This window comes from Camellia sinensis, chromosome 6 (assembly GCF_055761805.1).
Source record: "Camellia sinensis isolate YWXY chromosome 6, ASM5576180v1, whole genome shotgun sequence".
In the NCBI taxonomy this organism is placed as follows: domain Eukaryota; kingdom Viridiplantae; phylum Streptophyta; class Magnoliopsida; order Ericales; family Theaceae; genus Camellia; species Camellia sinensis.
The window spans coordinates 142,474,985-142,498,882 of record NC_138966.1 but is presented as its reverse complement, the minus strand read 5'-3'; the positions used below and the strand labels follow the sequence as shown (position 1 = coordinate 142,498,882).

The 23,898-nt window shown below is 35.6% G+C and overlaps 1 protein-coding gene across 1 annotated transcript; it reads right to left on the bottom strand.

Moving 5' to 3' along the window:
- Positions 1-7,281: 7,281 nt before the first annotated feature.
- LOC114299173 (chitinase 4-like) lies at positions 7,282-8,992 on the bottom strand. Its single transcript, XM_028243861.2, has 2 exons — positions 8,188-8,992; positions 7,282-7,832 (listed from the first exon to the last, which is right to left on the bottom strand). The coding sequence occupies exons 1-2, from the start codon at positions 8,597-8,599 to the stop codon at positions 7,429-7,431; spliced, it is 816 nt and encodes a 271-aa protein (XP_028099662.2). The 5' UTR covers positions 8,600-8,992; the 3' UTR covers positions 7,282-7,428.
- Positions 8,993-23,898: the final 14,906 nt, after the last annotated feature.

Below are 23,898 nucleotides of genomic sequence, written 5' to 3'. Positions count from 1 at the left end.
GAGTCCGAACTGTAGCATGAGGCCCTCGGGGCGCGTCTACAGTGGTCTGTTTGAGGCTTGACCTTCAGGGAAAGAGGAGCTAAGGGTTGCCACAGATCACTCTAAGACGGTTAAGTCACACTACTAGAGACGAAGCTCTAATACCAATTGTTAAACAGGAAAGCAACCCAAGAGTAGGGTGAATTGGGTTACTAAAAATTTGGTCCAAAAATAAAATTCAAAAGAATTAAGTAATTAAATGCAATAGATAATCAATAGATTCACAAAAAATAAAAGGTAAGGAAAGAAGAGCTTAACACATAGATTTATAGTTGTTTGGCTCACCGGCCTACGTCCACTCCTTAAGAATCCTTCTTGAGAATTTCTTCACTATGAATCAATACACCACTAAGCTTTACCTAACTTGTGGATTTTTGTTTTATAAAGGACTTACTTCAATCTGTTGAGGATCTCTCAACTAAATGCCTCACTTTACAAGTGTTTCACTCAGAAACTAAGGAACTAAAAAAAGAGGTTCAACTGTCCTCTTTGACAAATATTATCTCTCAAAAGATATGAAAGTGTAAGCTCACAAGTAAATTTTGGACTCACTCAAATCTGAAAATAGAAGTACAAAAGTAGAATCTCAGAGAATGATAATGATTAGGGCTGAGCAAGAAATTCGTGAAATCCGTAATCCGATCCAGTCCAGTCCAATCTAGTAGGTTTTGATTGGTTTTTTGAATCCGTGGTTCGGTTCCAGATTGAAAAATTAAAAATCTGTAATTCACGGATTGGTTCCGGATTGAACCCCACAGTTCCGGATTGGAACCGATCTGGACCGTATACAAATAGTCTATATTTTTATTATATACCCTCGTGCATAGTATTTTCTCTTATTTTATATAAAACTTAAATCCAAACCTAAACTCACATAGTATCTTCTTTTATTATTTTTGTTTGCAAGTTTTTAATGTTAATTTGTAATGGTCTAAATACTTATGGTGGAACCAGTTTTCTTATGGTTGTTTAAATTTTAGAACAATATGTCGCTATTATGAAAAGACATGTTGTTATTGTGAAACTAATATGGTGCTATAATTATATTTTTATGAAATTAAAGTGTTATATATATATTTTTTTGTTATTTAATTATGTAAATCCGTGGTCCTAAACCGATCCAATCTGTGTTTAAATGGATTGGTTCGGATTGGTTCCACGATTTAAATGGATTGGATTGGTTCCAATTTTTCAGGAACCGTAGATAACGCATTAGTCCTGGTTTTACCCCAATCCGGTCCAATCCGGACCATGCTCACCCCTAATAATGATGCTTTGAATACTTAGTCGATTTCAGTGAAGTTCTCTAATGTTTCAAATCTTGAAAGGATCCATCTTTATAGCCTTCACTTGATCTCTCTCTTGGAACAGAAACACACACATGTGGGTCTTCTAGTCGTTGGAACTGGGCATAGGAAAAGGCTTCTAGCTGTTGGAAGTGGATCATGGGTGGTACAAGCTGTTATCTGTTTGTTGGAGGTGGAGCTTCCTCAAAAGATGTGATGTCCATGCTTGAGATTCAAAACTTGGTGGATGGAGATAATGTTGTCTCCAAGCTTTCTGCTTTTTCAGATTTTGGGAGTGGTGTGGGTGGAGAATGTTTCCTCCACTAAGTCAGAGGTTATTGTCCCAATGTTCCTTTTGATTAGAATAAGATTTGTCTAATAATGATGTCACAAAAACCCTCTAAGAGTTGGAAGATGGCAGCTAAGTTTTTTTGCAACCCAGACATAATGGTGTCGACCCTTGTAGATTGGGTGTCCACTATTTGCTCTATCTTTTTTTCCCTAAGTTGATTTCCAGGTGTTCCTGATGTCGACTCTTATCATACTTGGTGTCGACCCATGAGGCTAAATTGTACACTGTTTTTTAGTGTCGACCCTTGCTGTTTTTTGGTGTCAACCCTTGCATCTAGAACACCTAGATATTTTTTTAGCTTCACTCTGGTGTCGACCCTTGCTCTTCTGGTGTCGACCCTTGGTTCTGGAACAATTAAACTCTTAAGGTTCACTCTGGTGTCGATCCTTGCTGCTCTTGGTGTCGACCCTTTGGACCTATGTTAAACAAGAATAGAGTTTTGCAACCAAGTGCTAATGCACATGTTTTTGAAGACCCAAAAATTAAAATAATACTATATAACATCTAGAATCATGAAGCACAATCTTTATATTATTATTTTTGAAAACTTTGAATAACAAACTAAATTCAAAAATATTTGTCAATAATCAAAATCAATAGAAATTTAAGTTTGAATAACCTTGGGGCTAACAATAACACTAGATCAACCCAGCTGGTCTTGCCTGAAAACTCTCCTTCAAATTTTGCTGTTGTGACTGTTGGAGTTGTTGGGATTCCCTAGAATACGGCTTCTGTGCTGCATGCCTTCAACTATTTCTTTCTGATCCCACATTGGATTGGTTGTTTTCTTTCCTCAAACTCCAAATCCTTTTGGAGTCTTCCACCTCCCGTTCTGAATCAAGTGTTGTGTCAACCACATCTGCAAAAGTGGGAAATCGCATGGGCAAAACTCTTCCTTGAATTGTAGTGTCTAGGCCCCATTCGAATTTTTGTTTTTTGTCTTCATTGTTTGCCACGTATCAAGTCGCATAACGTGCCAACTTCTCGAACTTTTCTACGTATTGGCTCACCATCATCTTGCCTTGTTATAGGTTCTAAAATTCACGGATTCTTTTTTGCTTGATTGTGTTCAGGAAGTACTTCCTCAAAAATAACTCCTTAAACTACGCCCATGTCATTGTGGTGATCTCCCTCGATTCCCGAATTAGGGCCCACCAATGATCTGCTTCCCCTTCTAGTTGGTAAACTAATAGAGCAATCCTATCAATATATTGAGTTATTCCCATCGTATTGAACATCTTTTCAATTTATCAGATCCAGTTTTCAGCAATTTTAGGATCAGTTTCACCAGTGAAGATTGGTGGTCTCTGTTTGTGAAACTCGGAGAATAGATGTGTCCTCTCATTCTGACGTGTTCTTCTCAACCTTCCTCATTCTTCCAAAATTTGATTTCCGACATTCTCAAGTAAGTCTGTAGCGGATTCAGGGATATGGTCGTGATTGTTGACCCCAGGTGCCCCATTCCTATTTATATTGGCGTCATCATTGTGGTTGGCGGCATTGTTGTTGCATACGCATTTGTTTGCTCTTGTATGGTTCACTATCTGCCAAATGCGCAGCACAAAGAAAGGCGAGAAACCGAGTGAAAACGGCGTTATCGGGAATTAAGATTTTAATGTAATTAATCTATAATTACAGGGTCTAATAATAAATACTAGGATTTTAAAGGTGATTATTAACCTACTGGGGTTGATTAGGGTTTACTTGGATTAATCCGCAAAGGGTTTAAAATGCAATTAAGTAAAAATTCAGGGGCTTTATTGAAAGAAACTCAAGGTCAGGGATTTAAAGCTAATTACAAAAATTAGGGTCTCTACAAAAAGTCATGCCAAAGAGAGTGAATTAGTCAAATGCAACATGTGTTCGCATAATCACAAGAAGTAAACTACTTAAAAGTAAATTGAACCAAAGAGAAAGAAAGAAATTACTAGGCCAACACACTAGCTTAATAGTACAAATGTATGTGTAACGGCATATACACCACCAAACTTGGCCTTTGAATCATGGAAACATTAATAGCTCTGCAAACTTAATCAAGAACTTATCTTAAATGTGGAGTTTCTAATTAGCTTCATATATAGCCGATCAAAACATTACCATAAATTACTATAATAACTCATGGTCTAACTTTGTCAATATCTCTTGGTGAGAATTTTTCTAGAGAGAGAATGAAGACCCAGCCATGGGTTTAGCAGTAAGATCCAGTTTTGGAGCCAAACAAGTCTATCAAGGTATTTAGGACATCTTGTACATAAACATATAAATGCAAATATTTATTATCTTGCAACAAATATTATTTTTCATGCTCATGATCAACAAGTTTTGAACAGCATTTGTGCGAATTCAACAAGTTGGTAGCTATTCGGCATGATTGTGGCATTGTTGAATGACCAATGTGCTACCAAGGGCAATGAGTTGAGATCTACAACAGTTTTTTTTTTTTTTTTGCTTTTTTGATTTCCAAGAACACTTATAGAGAGAGAAAATCAAGCCTGAATTGTAGATCCATTACCTTCGTCATTTGACAAAATTTGTGAGCATACATATATAGACATATACATACATACATATACATAGATATCAAAGTTGAACTTGAATCAGAAATATAATAAAAAATGAAGAAGACAAAGACCCAATTGTGGGTAAGTTTTTCCTAGAAAGAGATTTTTTAAAACTTGATTTTGTATATAGTGAGATTACTAATCTTGGTGTTTAGATCATATTTACTTATAGTACACTAGTCCGAGCACCTTAAGTGTGGTGTTTGCTCTTCTCTTCATTGAAGTTCTTAGCTCTTTTCCACAGATGGTGCCAATTGTGAGACCGGAAAAATCCTTTCACATGGATTGTGGAGATCCAACGAAGAGATGAGCTTTGCCCCTATAGATTTGCAAAGATGAACATGGTCAGCGCCACCCAACCGGGGTTGCCGACCGGAGACACTCCAATGATAAAGTTAGTCACTAGATCCAGAGAAAGAAGATGAAGGAAATAGAGAGTGTCTGTGTGCGGTGTGGAGCAAAGAAATCATACCTACACTCCATAAGGTGCCTTCCTATTATAGATGGGGAATGGGCCGAATAAGCCCAATAGTTGGCCCCTTGGCAGGCCTTATTTGGGTTAGCCCAATAAACTGATATATGTTTTTTCTGGCTCCCATAGGTATAAATTTAAAATTTGGGAGACGTGGAAAATTATAGAGACACTCACAATAAATATAGTATACTAATAAATATAGTCTACTAATTTATTTTTCTAAATAACTTTTAAGATAATTTTTCTTTTAAATAAATAATATTGTTGTAATTTAGAGTTCACATGCGCATGCATGTAGTATTAAAATCTAATTCTAAAATAGTACCTCACTATCTGTATTTATTTTATTTTATTTTTTGATAACAGAATGTTCCGAGACAATTTATGTGCACCTCGATTAATCCTGAACCTTGAAGTTATCTGTGATTTTTTCATCAAAATTAGGGGTTCCTACCGATGTCGTACTTTGCCTTAAATTCCCATAGCATCATCTCCCTCTTCATCACCATGCTTCCTCTTCCTCCTAGGGCTACAAACGAGTCGAGTCGAGCTGAGCTTTAGTATGCTTGGACTTGTTTATTAAGATTTTAACGAACTTTAGCTTGAGCTCGATAAAAATTTAACGAACCGAACTCGAGCCGAGTTGACTTAGGCTTGACTCAAGCTCGAGCTTGTTCATGAGCCTTAATAAGCCAAAAAATTTATAAATTCATACTTGTGTATAGGACTAAAGTTACAATTAAAATTTTGATTATACAATATATATATATATAAACATTCTAAAAAAAAAGTCAATATTTTATCAAAATAATAATATCTACTAACACTGTTATATAAATGTACTATCTATAGTTAATTATTATTTACATTTATATTTTTTAAATACATAAATAACATATTTATCTTAATTTTTTATTATTTTTTATACATATTTTTATATTATTGAATATATAAATAATAAATATTAAACGAGTCAGCTAATGAGCCAAGCTTTAGAATATTTGGGCTTATTTATTAAAAATTTAACAAACTTGAGCTTGAGCTTGAACGCAAAAAAAAAATTAATGAATCGAGTTCTAATGAGTTCTTACCGAGCCAAGCTCGAGTTTATTCACGAATGATTCTGTCATTTGCAGCCCTACTTCCTCCTTTGTTACTAGAAATGGCAACGAGGTGGGGTGGGCCGAGGATCATACTTCCCGTCCCCGATTCCCAATGGTAAAAATTTTCCCTTCTCCGACCCCGATCCTCGCCGGGGAACCAATCACCGTTCCGTTCCCCACCCCCTAACGAGGATCGGGTTTCCCCAACCCCAAAAATTTCCCGACCCAAATCTGTTTCAACAACAACTTTCAACATCAACAAAATCATCAACAACAACAGATTAACTACCAAAAAAAAAAAGGACTGATAGAAACGCACACACATACATGTATACATACACATCAACACAGATCTGAGTGTGCATCATCAACACAGATCTGAGATCTGTGTGTCATCAAACAGATCTAAGATCGGCGATGGTGACTGCGATGAACAAAGGAGGAGATCGGCGGTGATGGACGACGGAGGTGGATGACGGTGACTGCAACGAACGACGGAAGAGGACGGTGAAGATGAGAGGAGGGGACGGAGGAGGTGGCGGCAACAGGAAGAGAGAGGCAGCAACGATGGAGGTGGAGTGGAAGACAAAGTCGACGGAGGTAAAGCAGTGCTGCAAGGTGGACAGCGACTCCGGCGTTGCGGACAGAGGTGGTGGCACTAAAGAAGAGGAGAGGTGCGAGAGTGAGAGAGAGTAGAGGGAAGAGAGAGAGAGAGAGAGAGAGAGGGTAATAACTTAATAGAGGGGTATATATAGTAATTTTACTTCGGAGGGTAATGGGGATGGGGTCGGGGTCGGGGTCGGGTTCGGGAAACATATCACCGTTCCCGACCCGAAAATCATTGGGGGTTCATTTTTTAATACCATCCCCTGACCGTCGAGGCTATTTTTTGAGAAAAAACCGCTATAATCGAGGTTGAAGGGGCGGGTCCCCATCAGGCCGGGTTCAAATTTCCATCCCTACTTGTTACAACATCAATACGTGTTGCCTGCCCTTTCATGAGACCATATTATGCAACAGCTCGTAGATGGCCCAAAAGAGGGTGGTGGAGATTGGTATGTGTAGATTTTATATTAAGGCCCAACATTGGTATGTAGAGATTTATATTTTCATTACTAGTGGTGATATTTCAAAACAACCAAAAAAAAAAAAAAAAAAAAAAGAAGGTAATAATGAACCAAAAACCCAAAAAAAGAATAAAAGAAAAAAACAATGGTCACAATCTATATATATATAAAAGAAAATGATATACAAACTTTTTTTTAAACTTACTTTTTAGATTCAGTAATGTGTAAGGGAGATGATTGACTAATAATTAGATAATATATTAGAGAGAGAGAGTTGTCATAAATATTATAATTGATTATCACATCATTAAAGTGAGTTTAGTTTTTGGGTTAGAATAGCAATGCCCATATATATATATATATATATATATATATTAATTAACATTAGTATGTGGAGATTTTTATATTAGGACCAAACATGTACCTAGAGCTCTTTTTATTCATTGCAGTGGCATTACTACAATTTATTTTCTTCCATCTATGCCAAATTTATTACAAGGTACTGAAGAGCTAGCTTCCATGTCTGCTAATTTTTTTTCAGCATCCTAGCAGCGGAGATTATTACCAGGCGAAACGCCAAGTTGGTTGCAATAGTCAGTGTAGTACTTAACACGAGCATTGACTGCATCCGGTCTATTACCATTGCATTCACCACCGTTGATGGCTTGGATTGTTGCACCAAATCCAGAATTCATTTTAGAGTGAACATTGTTCATCCAAAACCACAAGGCAGTCTTGAACGACACGACTGGATCTTTTGCCACAGTTTCCGGGTTGTTTAGTCCATCAAACCCAATGCTTCTGCCGGCAGGACCATAGTTGTAGTTCCATGACAGCTGAAGAGGACCTCTGCCATAGTATTGCTTGTTTGGTGCACATGGGTACTGTGTATTTGATCTGTCACAGTAGTTCCTAGAGGCGCCATTTATCTCTTCAATATAGCAAAAATCTGCCAATCAAAAAAATTTGTGTCAGTTATGTGTGATATTCATCTCACTCCTCCAGCAAACAGGGAGGGACCCAGAATTCTAAAAGGGACGGACATATCAATATGATCAATTAACTTGCTGATTCCTCCACGGTTTTTTCTTCTCTATACATTAACACTTGTAATTGACACTAGTTATGAGAAATTAGATGGACAACAACAACAAAAAATTTAAAAAAAACATACAGGGACGGCCACTTGAAATTTAAAAACAAAAATCTAGAAGGGGCGAAACCTGTATAATTTAGAGATTGTTAATAGTTAATAGTATAAAATCATCAGTGTGGATTGGGAGAAAGGGATGTAGAAATCATACGTCCAGTCTCATGTGTGGCATGTGCGAAGAAAGCAGCAATTTCGCGCTTAGAATCATCAGTAGTTCCAGTAGTGCCGAATGAAGGGTAGGAACCGATGGCGTTAAGAAATGCAGACCTGGTGAAGAAGCTTTTCCCTGCACATCCAGCAGAAGCTTGATTGATTATCCCATTGAAAAAGGACTGTGTCACAATATTAGAGACCGAAGCACCGTTGGAACCGGTACAAGGCCCTGATTGGCAGCCTGCACCACAGTAGGCATTGCCAGTGCCACAATACCCATACTGGCTGCAGCAAAGGCCTGCTGCACAACCACAGTTCTGACCCACTACGATTTCCGGTAGGATGGCACCGGCGAGTATTCCGGCCAGAATGATTGTCAGTAAGCTGTTTTTGATATTGAGGGTTACCATTTTGGAAGAGAAATGTGTGGATGGAAGAGTGTGTGTGGTGTGGGATGAAATTAAGGTGAGAGAGATGTATTTATAATTGTACAATGGAAAATGTGTGGAAAAATCAACATTCCTACTATACGATAAATGTTTCAAATTAAAATTTGAAAAAGTCTAAAAATAAATAAATTGATAACAAAATCAAACACAATCATCTTATGTAAGGTGGGTCTTATATTTTTATGTATCCTTTTTTTTTTTTTTTGTGAGTCCCACATTTATATGTAAAAATTGTGCCAATACTCTATAATATTAAAGTATAGCTTACTATTATTAAAAATTATGTAATTAATTATGTGTAAGAAGAACAATGGTTGAAGCTTAGCATGCAATTTTCTAACAAGCGTGTAGACTTTGGTGTTTGTCTTGGCCTTGACTAATATTAAAGTCTAGCTTGCAATTATTATAAATTATGTAATTAATTATGTGTAAGTAGAACAATGGTTGAAGCTTAGCGTGCAATTTTCTAACAAGCGTGTAGAGTTTGGTCTCTGTCTTGACCTTGACTTGTGAGTCAATGAACTGTGCTGATGATTTCTCACCATATGATGTCTTTTTTGTGGGGAGAAATTACAAATTAATGGGATAGTTAAAAAAATAATTGTAATAGATGAAATTTTTTTAATACAATTTTGACATATAAAAAAAGAAATTCTACCAAATACAAAAAAAAAAAATTACACCATTCATCCAAGACATTTACACCACTATAAAAATGTAAATATTCTTTTACTATCTGATTAAATAAGTACACTTATTAATAAATACACTTATTTCAATCACATTATCTTTTTGATTTTTTGAACACCTTTAATAAAAAATAAAAATATATGAATAATGTTTGGGACCTCCTTTTGGGGGTGACCCCCTCACTCCCCTTTCCCACGTGGCAGGGGGTGATTGGAAGAGCAGGAAAAAAAAGAAAAAGAAAAAGAAAAGGTAACCAATAAGAGAGAGAGGGTCAAAGAAGGTGGGGAGAAAAGGGGAATGAATCATTACTCAAAATATATATACTAAAAGCAAACGCCAAACAACCGCTCACAGTATGATTTAGTACCGAGGAATGTGCCAAGACATTTTCAATCGTCATGTTGATGGTCCCCACAATACCCAAAAACTTTCGTACCTTGCGGCGACCCGGCCTGGCCCGCAGCCCATCCACCCAACCCCCAGGCTCTCTGCCAATGGTCAGAAAATTCAAAAAAAAGAAAAAAATTTGAATTCAAATCAAACCGTCAAATGATCGTTTAACACCAAACGGCCAATTTTTTTTTTTTAACCCCCTAACTCTTATAAATATTTCTCCACTCTCATTTTATTTCTCACAAACAATTCTCTTTCTTAAACTCTCAATCTCTCTCAATTCTCAACTCTCTCAATTAATTTTGAAGTCTCATCCTTAAGTGGCAATTATAATTGTGCAAGAATAAATTTTTATCAGAAGAAACTAATTTTTGTATCGTATTCCCTAATCAATAACATTAATTTGTTGAATTAAATTTATTAGTTAATCATTTTTTTTTACATTAATTATTTCCTAACATATATTAGTTGTTATTGTTTACTCATTATTTAAATTAATTGTTAGTTCTTATATATTATTTTACTTACATTACTATGGATTCTAATATTCCTAATGTTTATGTCGATATTAATGCATATATTACACAACATGAATATGTGATTCTCTTTCTCATCTACCTAATATCCCTTTTTCAACAACTGGATCATCATATAGGGGCACAACTAGTAGTATTTGGGAGTATTTCAAAGGAATCTTTGTAAATAATCTTAATGGTTAATTACAATTAAAGCAAAATGTAAATATTGTGCACACTTATTTAGTGTTGCATCTGTAGGGGGTACTAATCATCTAAAAAGGTATGCTAACGGACATTTACAAAGTTAACAATATGATATTAGAAGTCAAATACAATTAGGGGTTTTATCAACTGGTTATTTGTAAACATTTTCTTATGATCCTATATGTGTACAAAAATTTGTAGTTGATTATATTATAAAACAATAACAATCTTTTACTAATAGTGAATGTCTCGATTTTTTACAAATGGTTTACGAAGATTTTGCACCGCAATCAAAGTTTTTCAAAAAATAATACTAGAAATAAGATTTTAAAGAAATTTAAGGATATTAAAAGTGAATTATTTGACATCTTAAAAAATTTGAATGGAAAGGGCAAATTATGCAAACGGTCCATGTAATTTACCTGTTTTATCATTTTGGTCCCTGTTGTTTCAATTTGGTCAATTTTGCCCTTGAATTTTACGAATTGTGTCATGTTAGTCCAATAAATAACGGCGATTAAGTTTGATGAACGGAAAATCAAATGATGTGTCAATTTGGTCTATGTAGTTTATAGGATGTGTCAATTTGGTCCCTGTAGTTTATAGGATGTATCAATTTGATCCCTGTAATTTATAGGAAAGTCAAAACAACAAGGATTAAATTGGCACATCATTTGATTTTCTGTCCATCAAACTTAACCGTCGTTATTTATTGGACTAATATGACACAATCTGTAAAATTCAGGGACAAAATTGATCAAATTGAAACAATATGGACCAAAATGATAAAATGGGTAAACTACAAAGGCTACCGCTGTAATTTGCCCGAATGGAAAAGTTTATTTAACAACTGATCTGTGGTCAAATAATGGTTTAGAATATCAATGTATCACTACACATTTTATTAATAATGATTGGAAATTAAATAAAAGAAATATTTTATTTAGATTAGTTGAACTTCCATAAAATGGTCATTCGCTTGTGTAAAAATAAGAAATGTATTATATAAATGGGTTTTGTAAAATAAAATATTTACCATTAGTTTAATAATGCAACATATTACAATCAAACTGTAGCCCATTTGAAATCAACTTTACAATTACCTGTTGATGGTGATTTATTTCATATTTGTTGTTGTGTCTATATTTTAAACTTGATTGTTAAACCAGCTAAGCATGTATACAAGACTTCTGTACTAGTAATAAAAAAAAAATGCAGTTGTTACTATTATATCTTCTACTAATCAAATTTTGAAATACTGGAAAATTTATCAACGAGAAGGTATGCCATTTAAAAAATTAATTTTAGATATAGACAGCAAGCGGAATTCAACGTATAATATGTTAAAGAGAGCTTGTAAACAAAGAAAAACAATAGATTTATGGGTAAATTATAAATACACCCCCTGAGTTTTGTTTAAAATACGAATTGCCTCCAGTGATTTTGGAAATTACATTCCATCCCTTGAGGTTTCTAATTTCATAACAAATTGCCCATTTTATTAATAAATTATCAAGTCAATTAACAGTTTTTAATGATGTTAGAAATATGTTTCAATTAATAATTTAGGTAATTTTATTAATGTATAGGAGAGCAATTATGAATTTCATTTTTTTAGTTAATTCTGTTAAATAAAAAATTCAAACAAGAGGGTATTTGTAATTTTCTAAACTACAGCAGACAATCTGTACTTTAAGCAAACTTCAGAGGGTGTATTTGTAATTTACCCTTGATTTATTTTTTGCAACAACATTAATAGGAGGAGTACTGATTCTCACAAAACTTAATTGACGCCAAGTAACCTTATGTAAAGATTTTCTAAAAGTTTTTTCATACTGTAACAAAATTATTTTCTTATATATATACTCATATTTCACCATTTGTTTTACATATATTAGCAATAATAATAAAAGTTTTCATAAAATATATGTGTAATGAATATTATGTAACCATTATTGCTGCAATGAAAGAAAAATTTGATAAATATTTTGATCTCATGTTTTAGGTTTAGTCATAATAATTGATCCTAGGCGTATGGAAATTGGTTTACAAGAATTTTTAAAACGTATTTTCACTGATCAAAAACAATTTGCCCCTATCATGCGAATATACAAAACATTATTTGAAGAATACATGGTAGTTGCATCTGTAAATACACATACACACTACACCAGCCTCATCTCGAGGCAGAAGATTAAGTATTTTTCAATAATAAAAAGTAGAAGAATATCTCAATATACAAACGTAAGTAGTTTTGAATTACAACTTTATTTGGAAAGCCCAATAGTAGATGATTTTGAAGATTTTGATATTTTGGATTGGTGGAAACAAAATGAAACTATGTGGCCTGTACTTTCATAGATGATCCGTGATATACTAACCGTTCCTATTTCTACAGTTGCTTCGGAAACAGCTTTTAGTGCAAATAGACAGATGTTGAGAGATTACTGCAGCAGACTTTCGTTTCAAATGGTTGAGGCACTAATGACATCTAGAGATCGTATGCATATGCTTACGAGAAGAGTAGATTATAGTGAAAATGAGAGAATTCAAAGCGATTTGGATGAAATATCCTCGGGCAACGCGAGTGAATTGTCTGTCTCCTCTGATGATTGATCAACAATTTATTTTTCTCTATTTCATTTCATTATTTTATATATTTTTTTTTTGTATTAAATTATTGAAGTGAAGTATATTGCAAATGATTGGTAGGCTAGTAGGTGCTAACTTAGTTGGGATGTATTTGACCTATAGTGATGCAATTGCTCTACCATCATCAATAATCTACATATATTTTATTTAATGATATTAAATTTTGTAATATTTTATTTCATTTTGAAATAAAAATTATTCATTCAATAAAATGTTGTTTATTTAACGATTTTAATATTGAAAGTTTCATTTTGATATATATAAAATTATTCATTTCAAAATAAAAAAAAATTAAATAATTTCATACTTTTTTAGTCATAATCAAAAAAATATAAGTCACACATAATTAAATTAAATATCACTACACGTAAAATATAACCAAACATCTTATTAATCTTAACTAAAATAATCTAGTACAATTTTTAATTTTTTTTTTATCCCTCATGAATAATCTATATACATAGCATATATATTGTTTATTTTTTGTTTTAAAAAAAAAACAAAACAAAACAAAACCGCTAGGTCTAGCCCACGGCCCAAGGCCATGGCCGAAGCCTAGGCCCACCAATCCAACCCTAGGCCATAATTTGAGTGGGCCTAGACTTGGACCCCACTTTTCAACCTGGCCCCCAAAAAACAGGAGCTCGCATGGCATGTCATGGGCCAATCCCGAGCCCAGGTGGACTGGACTATATTTACACCCTTAGTTAGGAAGAGTTAATCAATCAAACGTTTAATATTAATCTAATAAAACCATATTCTGTGCGTGCAAAAAACCTTTTCTTTGTAAATTGATACCCGATAAACACTGGGTCAAATAGAGTCTGGCCAAAGTTAAAAATAAGAGGATTGATATTCCGGTTCAAAAGTTAGACTTACTTTATAAATTTAGTAATGTGTTAAGAAAATAATTGGTTGATAATTGAAAAATATTTAATTATCAACTAATTATCTTCTTAACATATCATTTGATCTAAAAAGTAAGTCTTAAAAGCAAGTTTATATATCATTTTTTAAATAATAATAATAATTATTATAATAATAATTATAATAAAGTCTCATACTGAAGTCTATGGCCCAACTTGATTTCAATCTACTAGGACTGTAAATTTGGCCTTGGCCTTGGCCCGGGCTTGGGCTGGCCAATGTCAGGCTTCGCAGGCTCCCGCCAAAATTTAAGCCAATCCATGAGCCAGAAAATTAGGCCTAAGGCAAGGGGGCATTCGGGCCTTGGGTAGGCCGGGCCTCGGCCTAGGCTTAGGCTTGGGTAGGGTTTGAACATTTTTTTTTTCCATATTTTTTCATCAAAATTTTATTTTTTTCAACCAAAAATGACACTAGGCCAAGGCCAGGCTTTGAGTGGGCCTTGAGCGGTCTACGGGCCGGCCCAAGTGGATCGGGCTAGGCTTAGGCCTAGGCCTAATTGGGCAGGATCCACCCCGGGCCGCGGAAGAGTTTCAGGCCTTTTACAGATCACGGGCTATTTTTACACTCCTACAATCTCAAAATGATATTCAATTTCGAGTCTACCCAGCAGCTTATATATTAAATAAATAAATATATATGCATTATAAAATTAACTATTAATAATTTAATGATTAATTTGGCACAATAGCTTAATATTTAGCTAGTATATTCTAAATAGTAAATATAAATTTAGGTAAATATATATTTCAATTGAAGTACATCTTTTTATTTTTAAAAAATAAAATGAAGTAAATAATATAGGACGATTCTCTCCAGTGTAAAATCTGGACTGGAGAGGGTTGTTTAGGCTTGTGGAGCGCTTGGTGTATTTTATCTATAAAAAAAATTAGGTCGATCCAATAATTACAATTTGTTCAATGTATGGTTCATTTTTTAAAAATACAATTGTCATTCATTTTTTTAGTGAAAAATATGGTAAATTGAACAAATTATAATTATCGAATCGACTTAATTTTTTTTGTAAATGAAATATACAAAATGTCCAACAAAATAAACAATTTAAATCATCGAAACGAACCCGTGCTGAGTGCCAGGGGCCCAAACAACATATGCATATCCAAGAATACCTATCAGTTCGGTAGAAAACTGGACACGATGTTGAAAGAAAACGTGTACACTGTAGCTAGCTGAGGATGCTAAAATCCAAATAGTCTAATATCCAAAGTTAGGTAAAAGATTGACAATCCAAATTTGAACAAGGCTTGGAGGAAACAGCATTTTATGTGTTAACATATAATATAATTATATGTTATAGTATGTATATAATATAATATGTTATATATTATGATATGATTTCCTTTCCTTTAATATATTATAATATGTATATATTAGGATTTCTTGTCGCTGCTTTCGGTCGCCCGCCCTCTTTCGGCCTCCTTTTCTTTATTATATTAAATTAGATCATATTGATGTTTTGTATCAAGCTCCTATATTATGGAGCCTCTATTTTGGTTTCTACACACAGTTTCAATAACAGAGTGTTCACTTTCAATATCACTCTCTCTCAACTTATTTTACATGGTATCAGAGCGCAGGTGTCTTTCCTAGCCTCTATTATTATTTTTTTTCTCTCTCTCTTGGCAGATTGCTGGGTCTCTCATCTGCAGATTGTTACCCCTCTCGTCCTTCTCTCAATTACAGTTTGGACACCACCGAAGCCTTCCTCTCCTCACTACGGATCCACGGCCACCGGAATCATCCTCTTTCGACGTCACACGCGCCGTCACGCGCTCTTTTTGTCGCCGGCCAGTCGCCTGCTTCCGCCTTCAGCATCACACGCGCGCCACGCGTCCCCAGTCGCCTAAGCCACCTCTTTCCGCGTCCCACGCGCTCCGCGTCCGCCAGCCCCGCCAGTCGTCCGCGTGAGCCATCCGACTCGCGTCCCTCGCGCCGGCTCGCACCCCCTGCACCCGCTTTTGTCCTCGGCTCCCTAACTCGGTTCCAACCGGTTCAGCCACTTTCACAAGCCGGTTCACCCCAATTTTTGGACCTTTTTGGCCGGTTCAGCACGGTTTCTGACTATTTTGGCCCTTCTGCACTCACTGGTGCCCTTGGAATTTTCAGATTCTCCCTTGATTGTGCTATTTTTCTCTCATGGATCGCTTGGACTTCTCTAACCACCTTATTTCCGTTATTCTTGACGGGACTAATTATGTCCTATGGGCACAAGCTATGTCTGGCTTCCTCAAAGGAAAGAAACTTTGGCGCATCATCACTGGGGATGTGTGCAAACCCATTCAAGGGACCACGGACTCCGCTACCAAATATGTCGACCGACTGGAAGATTGGGATAGTAAAAACTATCAGATCATCACTTGGTTTCGCAATACTTCTATTACCTCTATCAGCCTTCAGTTTGGTCGGTTCCAACTTGACTCTGCTTCCTCTCCTGCCGAAGACATCTGGGATTTTTTACAAGAACGCTATCAGACTACTGGCCTTGCTCACCAATATCAGCTTTTGAGTCATCTTCACCGTATGCGCCAAGAAACAACTCAGAACATTAATGATTTCCTCTCCCAAATGTATTCTGTTTGGGATCAGCTCGCTCTTTCTGACCCTCCATGGGATTGTACTAAGGATGCTGCCTTGTTTACTACTTACCGTGACCAACAACGCTTGGTTCAGTTTCTCATGGCTCTCACTCCCCGATTTGAGCCAGTACACGCATCTCTCCTTCATCGCACTCCTTTACCCACTCTTGAGCAAGCAATTTCTGAACTCCTGTCAGAGGAAACCAGATTTGGTACTCTCTATCCGCACCCTGTGGACTCTGTTCTTGCTACTCCCCAGCTTCGAAGTTCTCCATCCCCACCTTCACCACAGAAGTCTAATGCCTGCAATTACTGTCACAACCGCAATCTTCCGTCCACTCATCTTCTGGTTAATTGTCCAGTTCGTCTTTGTCGGTTTTGCAACAAGACTGGCCCTGGTCATCTCCAGCAAGATTGCTTCCGCAATCCCGCCCGTGCCTCTCGCAATGGTCCTTCCACCGGGAATTTTTCTCGCAGCCACTCTCACCATTCTGGGACTCCGTTTAAACCAATGCCTGCTCAACGCACTGCTGCTGTTGCCTCAGAGGATTTACCTTCCTCTGTTCCTATAGACCCTTCCACTCCAGTCTTCTCTCAAACCGATGTCGACGCCATGTTTCAACATTTTTGGCAGAATTCCGGTACTCCTCCATCTACTGCTTTATCTGCCACCGCAGGTAACTCTTCTTGGTACTTTGACTCCGCTTGTTGTAATCACATGACCTTTGACCCTACTATTTTTACTTCTCTCTCTTCTACTCCTCATGTTCCTTCTATCCATACTGCTGATGGGTCTCTTCTGTCTGTAAGTCATGTTGGTTCTGTTTCAACCTCTCACTTATCTTTATCTCATGTCTATCTTATGCCTGCTCTTACTTTAAATCTTATCTCCATTAGTCAATTATGTGAGCATGGTCTAACTGTTACCTTTTCCCGTTCTGGTTGTTTGGTGCAGGACCCTCGGACGGGGCAAACTCTTGGGATAGGCCGTAAGCATGGACGTCTCTACGAACTCATCCATCTTCATGTTCCAGATTCCTCTCAGATCACAGCTCCTACCACTGCTACCACTGTTTCTCCTTTATCTCCTTTTCAGCTTTGGCATTGTCATTTAGGCCATCTTTCTGTTGGTCGTTTAAAATCTTTAATTTCCAGTGGTCATTTAGGTCATGTAAGTTCTGATGTTTTAGATTGTGTGTCCTGTCAACTTGCCAAACAACCTGCCTTGTCGTTTAATAAAAGTGACTCTGTTTCTCTTGCCCCATTTGATCTCATTCACTCTGATATTTGGGGACCCTCTCCTACTCCTACTATGGGAGGCGCACGCTATTTTGTTGTTTTTATAGATGATTTTTCCTGTTTTACATGGTTGTTTCTTATGAAAAATCGCTCTGAGCTCAAACAACTTTATTACAATTTTGCTGCCATGGTTAAAACACAATTTTCTAAAAATATTAAGTTTTTTCGCTCCGATAATGCCATGGAATATAAAGATTTTGACTTTCTTTCTTTTCTTCAGCGTCATGGTACTCAACCTTATCGTTCCTGTCCCGGTACGTCTCAACAAAATGGACGTGCTGAACGGAAACATCGCCATATCCTTGACATTACTCGCACCCTCCTTCTGTCTTCCTCTTGTCCGGAACATTTTTGGGGAGAGGCAGCTCTCACTGCTGCTTACACTATCAATTGTATCCCTGCACCTGTCATTCATAATCACACTCCTTATGAGCGTCTGCATGGCACCCGTCCCCCTTACACCACCCTTAGGGTCTTTGGCTCTACCTGTTTTGTTCTTCTCCAACCTCATGAACGTACCAAACTTGAACCACGCTCTCGCCTCTGTTGCTTCTTAGGGTATGGTATTGAACACAAGGGGTATCATTGTTGGGATCCTCTCTCCCAGCGACTCCGTATCTCTCGTCATGTAGTCTTTTCGGAACACAAAATGTTTTCCTCTCTCTCTCTCTCTCTTCCGTTTGTCCGTTCCCTCATCCACTTTGTTTTTTACTAACCCTTCCACGGATCTATTCTCTAATGAGCTTACCCCACCGCCCTTGCCAGCCTCTCTCGAGTTCTCTGATGAGCTTACTCCACCGCCCCTACCAGCTTCTCTCGAGCCTGCCTTGCCTACTGGTCTGTCCCATGCACCTGCTACCTCTGATGGTCCTGCTCTTATTCCCTCAGGATCCTCCCCTCCTGGTAAGTCTCTCCTTTTGGCTCCTCCTGCCTCTACTCGACCACACTGGGTAACCCAACCTTCTACTCGTCTTCGTGACTTTATTGTTGGTTCTACTGCTTTTTCTACTTATGAACCGACCTCCTATCGTGAGGCTCGCTCTAATCCTCTTTGGCAGCAAGCTATGACTGATGAATTGCAGGCTTTAGACAAAACTTACACTTGGGACATTGTTGATCTTCCTCCTGGCAAGACTGCCATTGGTTGCAAATGGGTTTACAAAATCAAAACTTGTTCTGATGGATCTATTGAGCGCTACAAAGCCCGCCTTGTTGCCAAAGGCTTCAACCAAGAATATGGTATTGACTATGAGGAGACCTTTGCTCCTGTTGCTCGTCTCACCTCTGTTCGCAGCCTGATTGCGGTTGCTACCACTCGACACTGGGATCTTTATCAAATGGACGTGAAAAATGCTTTCCTTAATGGTGTTCTTCTTGAGGAGGTCTACATGCAACCTCCTCCTGGGTCTACTTATCCACCTCATAAAGTCTGCAAACTTCAGCGTGCTTTATATGGTCTCAAACAAGCTCCACGCGCTTGGTTTGCCAAGTTCAGCTCTACTATTCATGACTGTGGTTTCACCTCCAGTTCTTATGATACTGCTCTTTTTATCCGGACCACTGGTCAAGGGACCACCTTGCTTCTTCTTTATGTGGATGACATGATTATCACCAGTGACGATCTTGATGGTATTCTATGCCTTAAACAGTTTCTTAGCCATCATTTCGAGATGAAAGACCTTGGTCCTCTCAGCTATTTCTTGGGTCTTGAAATCTTCCATGATTCCACGGGGTCTTTTCTCTCTCAGGCTACGTATACCTCTGATCTTCTCACCCGTGCTGGTCTTACGGATTGCAAGACTGCCTCCATTCCGCTGGAGCCTCAGAGTTGTCTTACACCTCTTGATGGCACTCTTCTCTCTAATGCTACCCTATATCGTCAGCTGGTTGGCAGCCTTGTCTATCTCACTGTTACTCGTCCTGATATTGCCTATGCCGTTCATATTGTCAGCCAGTTTATGTCAGCTCCTCGTACCCCTCATTATGCTGCATTAGTTCGTATCCTTCGTTATCTCAAAGGGACCTTGTTTCATGGACTTCATTATTCCGCCCGCTCCTCTCTCCAGCTTCGTGCTTTTTCCGATGCTGATTGGGCTGGGGATCCTACTGACCGGCGCTCTACTACCGGGTTCTGCTTTTTCTTGGGTGATTCTCTTATTTCTTGGCGCAGCAAGAAACAATCTCTTACTGCTCGCTCCAATACCGAGGCCGAATATCGTGCTCTTGCTGATACTACTCAGGAGCTTCTCTGGCTTCGTTGGCTTCTTGCTGACATGGGTGTTTCCTCCTCTGGCGCTACTGCCCTCTTTTGTGACAATCAAAGTGCTCTTCAAATTGCTCACAATGATGTTTTTCATGATCGCACCAAGCACATTGAGATTGACTATCATTTTATTCGTCAACACGTCACTCGTGGTACTGTCCATCTCCATCCCATCTCCTCTGCTGATCAACCTGCTGATATCTTCACCAAAGCTCATTCTCCTGGCCGCTTCGTTGACCTTGTCTCCAAACTCAAGTTGGTTGATGTTTGTCCTTCTTGAGTTTGAGGGGGGCTGTTAACATATAATATAATTATATGTTATAGTATGTATATAATATAATATGTTATATATTATGATATGATTTCCTTTCCTTTAATATATTATAATATGTATATATTAGGATTCCTTGTCGCTGCTTTCGGTCGCCCGCCCTCTTTCGGCCTCCTTTTCTTTATTATATTAAATTAGATCATAATGATGTTTTGTATCAAGCTCCTATATTATGGAGCCTCTATTTTGGTTTCTACACACAGTTTCAATAACAGAGTGTTCACTTTCAATATCACTCTCTCTCAACTTATTTTACATTATGACCGCTAAATGCAGTAACTATTTCACCGGGCTTTGGCCCCCTTTGTCACTAAAAAAAAAAAACAGGAGTACCTAATTCACATTACAAGTCTAGACAAAGAGACAATTCTATACTAAGAGTGTGTTTGTTTTGAGGGATTATTCTATGGGATTGGACTAATAGTCCATTATTTGGTTCAATTCTTTTGCTCCGGATTAATAGTCCCTCCGGACTATTAGTCCCTCATATGACGGATTATTGTATCCTAGGAGGAGAGGTGAGATTATTTTCATGGGATTGATATCCTATGGGACTAATGTATGAAATGTCTATTTTACCTTCATGTTATTACTTAATAAACAGTTGAAAAAGAGTAAAATAATCTTTTGAACATTTATAAATTATTTTTTTAGTATTGTCAATTTAAAATTATATATTAAATAAAAAATATAAATTATAAATTATAAATTAAATTTAATTAAAAATAATGAATTAAAAATTATGGCCTTATAAATTAAATTTTTTTAGTGTTGTTAACAAATTAAATTTATATATTAAATAAAATTATTTTTTTAGTGTTGTTAATTTAAAATTATATATTAAATAAAAAATATAAACTATAAATTATAAATTAAATTTAATTAAAAATAATAAATTAAAAATTATGGCCTTATAAAAATATATAAATTATAAATTAAATTTAATTGAAAATAATAAATTAAAAATTATGGCTTTATAAATTAAAAATTTTTAGTGTTGTTAAATTATAAATTATAAATTACAAGGGTAAAATAGTCTTTTGAACAGTTATCCTTATCCAATCCGTCCAACTAAACATTAGATTTACTAAAAATAGTCTAATCCAAACATCTAATCCCATGACTAAACAAACATAGGATACAAATCCAGCCCAACCAAATAGTCCGAGGACAATGTATCTCAGGACTAACAGTCCGATAGATTACAATCCCCTCTTATCCAGTTCGTCCAAACAAACACACCCTTAGATTAACATGAGTTCAGTGCCCCCGCCCAACACAAAAAATAATAATAATAAGAAAAACAAAAATAAAAATAAAATAACATAAGTAGGATTGTGCAAAATACCGCTCAATCTGCTAAAATCGTCTAATGTGCACTGATTTACACTAATCCATCCACTAATCACGGATTAAATTTTAAAATTTATAATCTGCTTTCAAAACTGCTCCGCTTTACTATAGTTAATATATATTGTTTGGTTTTAATTTTTTTTTAAAAATTGAATTTTTTATTTTTCGTTTTTTTATATCTTAAGTAAATTTTTACTTTCTAAATACACATAATTTAGATGCACCTACAAAGTGAAAATTTGTGAAAAATTATTTTAAAAATTCAATAAATACACAAGAAAATGAAAATATACTAAAGTTTTGTATTTTTTTTAATATTTTTTATATTTGATGAATTTTTTCTATAAATATTATACTTTTTAAGTATATCTAGGTTAGGTGCATCTAAGAAATTAAAAAAATTCTTAAAATATTAAATTTTATGACTAAAAAAAAATAACACGAAAAATAAAAAAGCTCAATTTTCTAAAAAGTTGGTTCAATTTTCTCAAACCAAACAAGGTGATTATTTTTTTGGGGTTTGGCTTTTCTCAAATTGATCATCTCAACTTGGGAGTGCGCTTAGACTTGGTAGGCCCATTTTGGGACTAATTTAAGTGATTCAAACCGTTCACTTTATAGGATTCATTAAATAGAATATTCATGCAAAACATCAACATGATCGAATATCAATATATAGTTACATATTTGAATTAAATTTACGTTACAAAAAATGGATAGCTATTCTTAAAATTATATTTATCATATATTTTTGTAAAAAAAATATGATTCAAACATATAGCTACCAATATCCAATCATCTTGATTTTTTACTTGAACTTTTTACTCAACGAGTACTAAAAACTAACGGCTTGGATTACCGAAATTAGTTCCAAAATGGGGCTACCAAAATATCAAAGTAAAAATGAGCGTGAGAAAGATTTAATATGTGAAATTTGTTGCCAATTAGTAGTTGAGAAAATATCATTTTGCCTCCCAAACTATTACGCAATAATCAACTTCACCTAGACTTTGTCTTATTTTAATTTGACACCTAAACTTTTTGAAATTTGATCAATTTACCCCCCGCCATTTGATTTTGTCTACAATCAAACGGAATGTGCTGATGTGGCACCAAATTTCATTTGAAATTTTATTTTACCTCTAAACTATACCTTAAAAATCAATTAGCCTCCTAAATATTAAAAAAGGTTAAATATTTAATAAATAATTTTTTTTCTCAATGGTGAAGAAATTAAATTGCAAAATAATATACTGTGCAAAAAATAATTAAAAAATATATAAAAATCCTCATTTAGAATTGTCTCTTTCAGTCTCAAATTATCTTGAGTTGATCCTAGAGAAACTAACTGAGCTAAAAATTTCTTGGCTACTCTATGTGTCTGTGCACTCTCAATTGTAACGAGTTTATTCCCCAAATTAATTTAAATAGAATTAATCAATTAATAATAATTTCAAAATTGAGTGAGTAAAAATTTAGACCACATTTATTATGAGAGTAACATCTTCTTTTGAAATTTGAAAATTTATATTGAACAATAAAAATGAATATTTCGAGATTCGCCTACAAAATTGAGATTACCTACTCGATCATATCATTGATTGAATGACAATTTAACACAAAAGTTAGCAATTACTATCTAAAGGATACTCAACATGACTAATACTCAATTTTTTTTATTTAAAATTTAATTTTTTTATTTTTGAAATAAAAAATTATTAATTAAATATTTAAATTTATTTTGTTAATATTTGGGGGCGAATTGATTTTTAAGATATAATTTGGAGGGTAAAATGAAATTTCAAATGAAATTGGGCGCCACGTCAGCACATTCTGTTTGATTGTAGATGGAATCAGACAGTGGGGGTAAATTGATCAAATTTCAAAAAGTTTAGGTGTCAAATTAAAATAAGACGAAGTATAGGTGCCAAATTGATCATCGTGTAATAATTTGGGAGGCAAAACAATATTTCCTCATGAAAAATATTATGTAAAATTATTTTGTGTTATATATATATATATAAATTATTATGCAA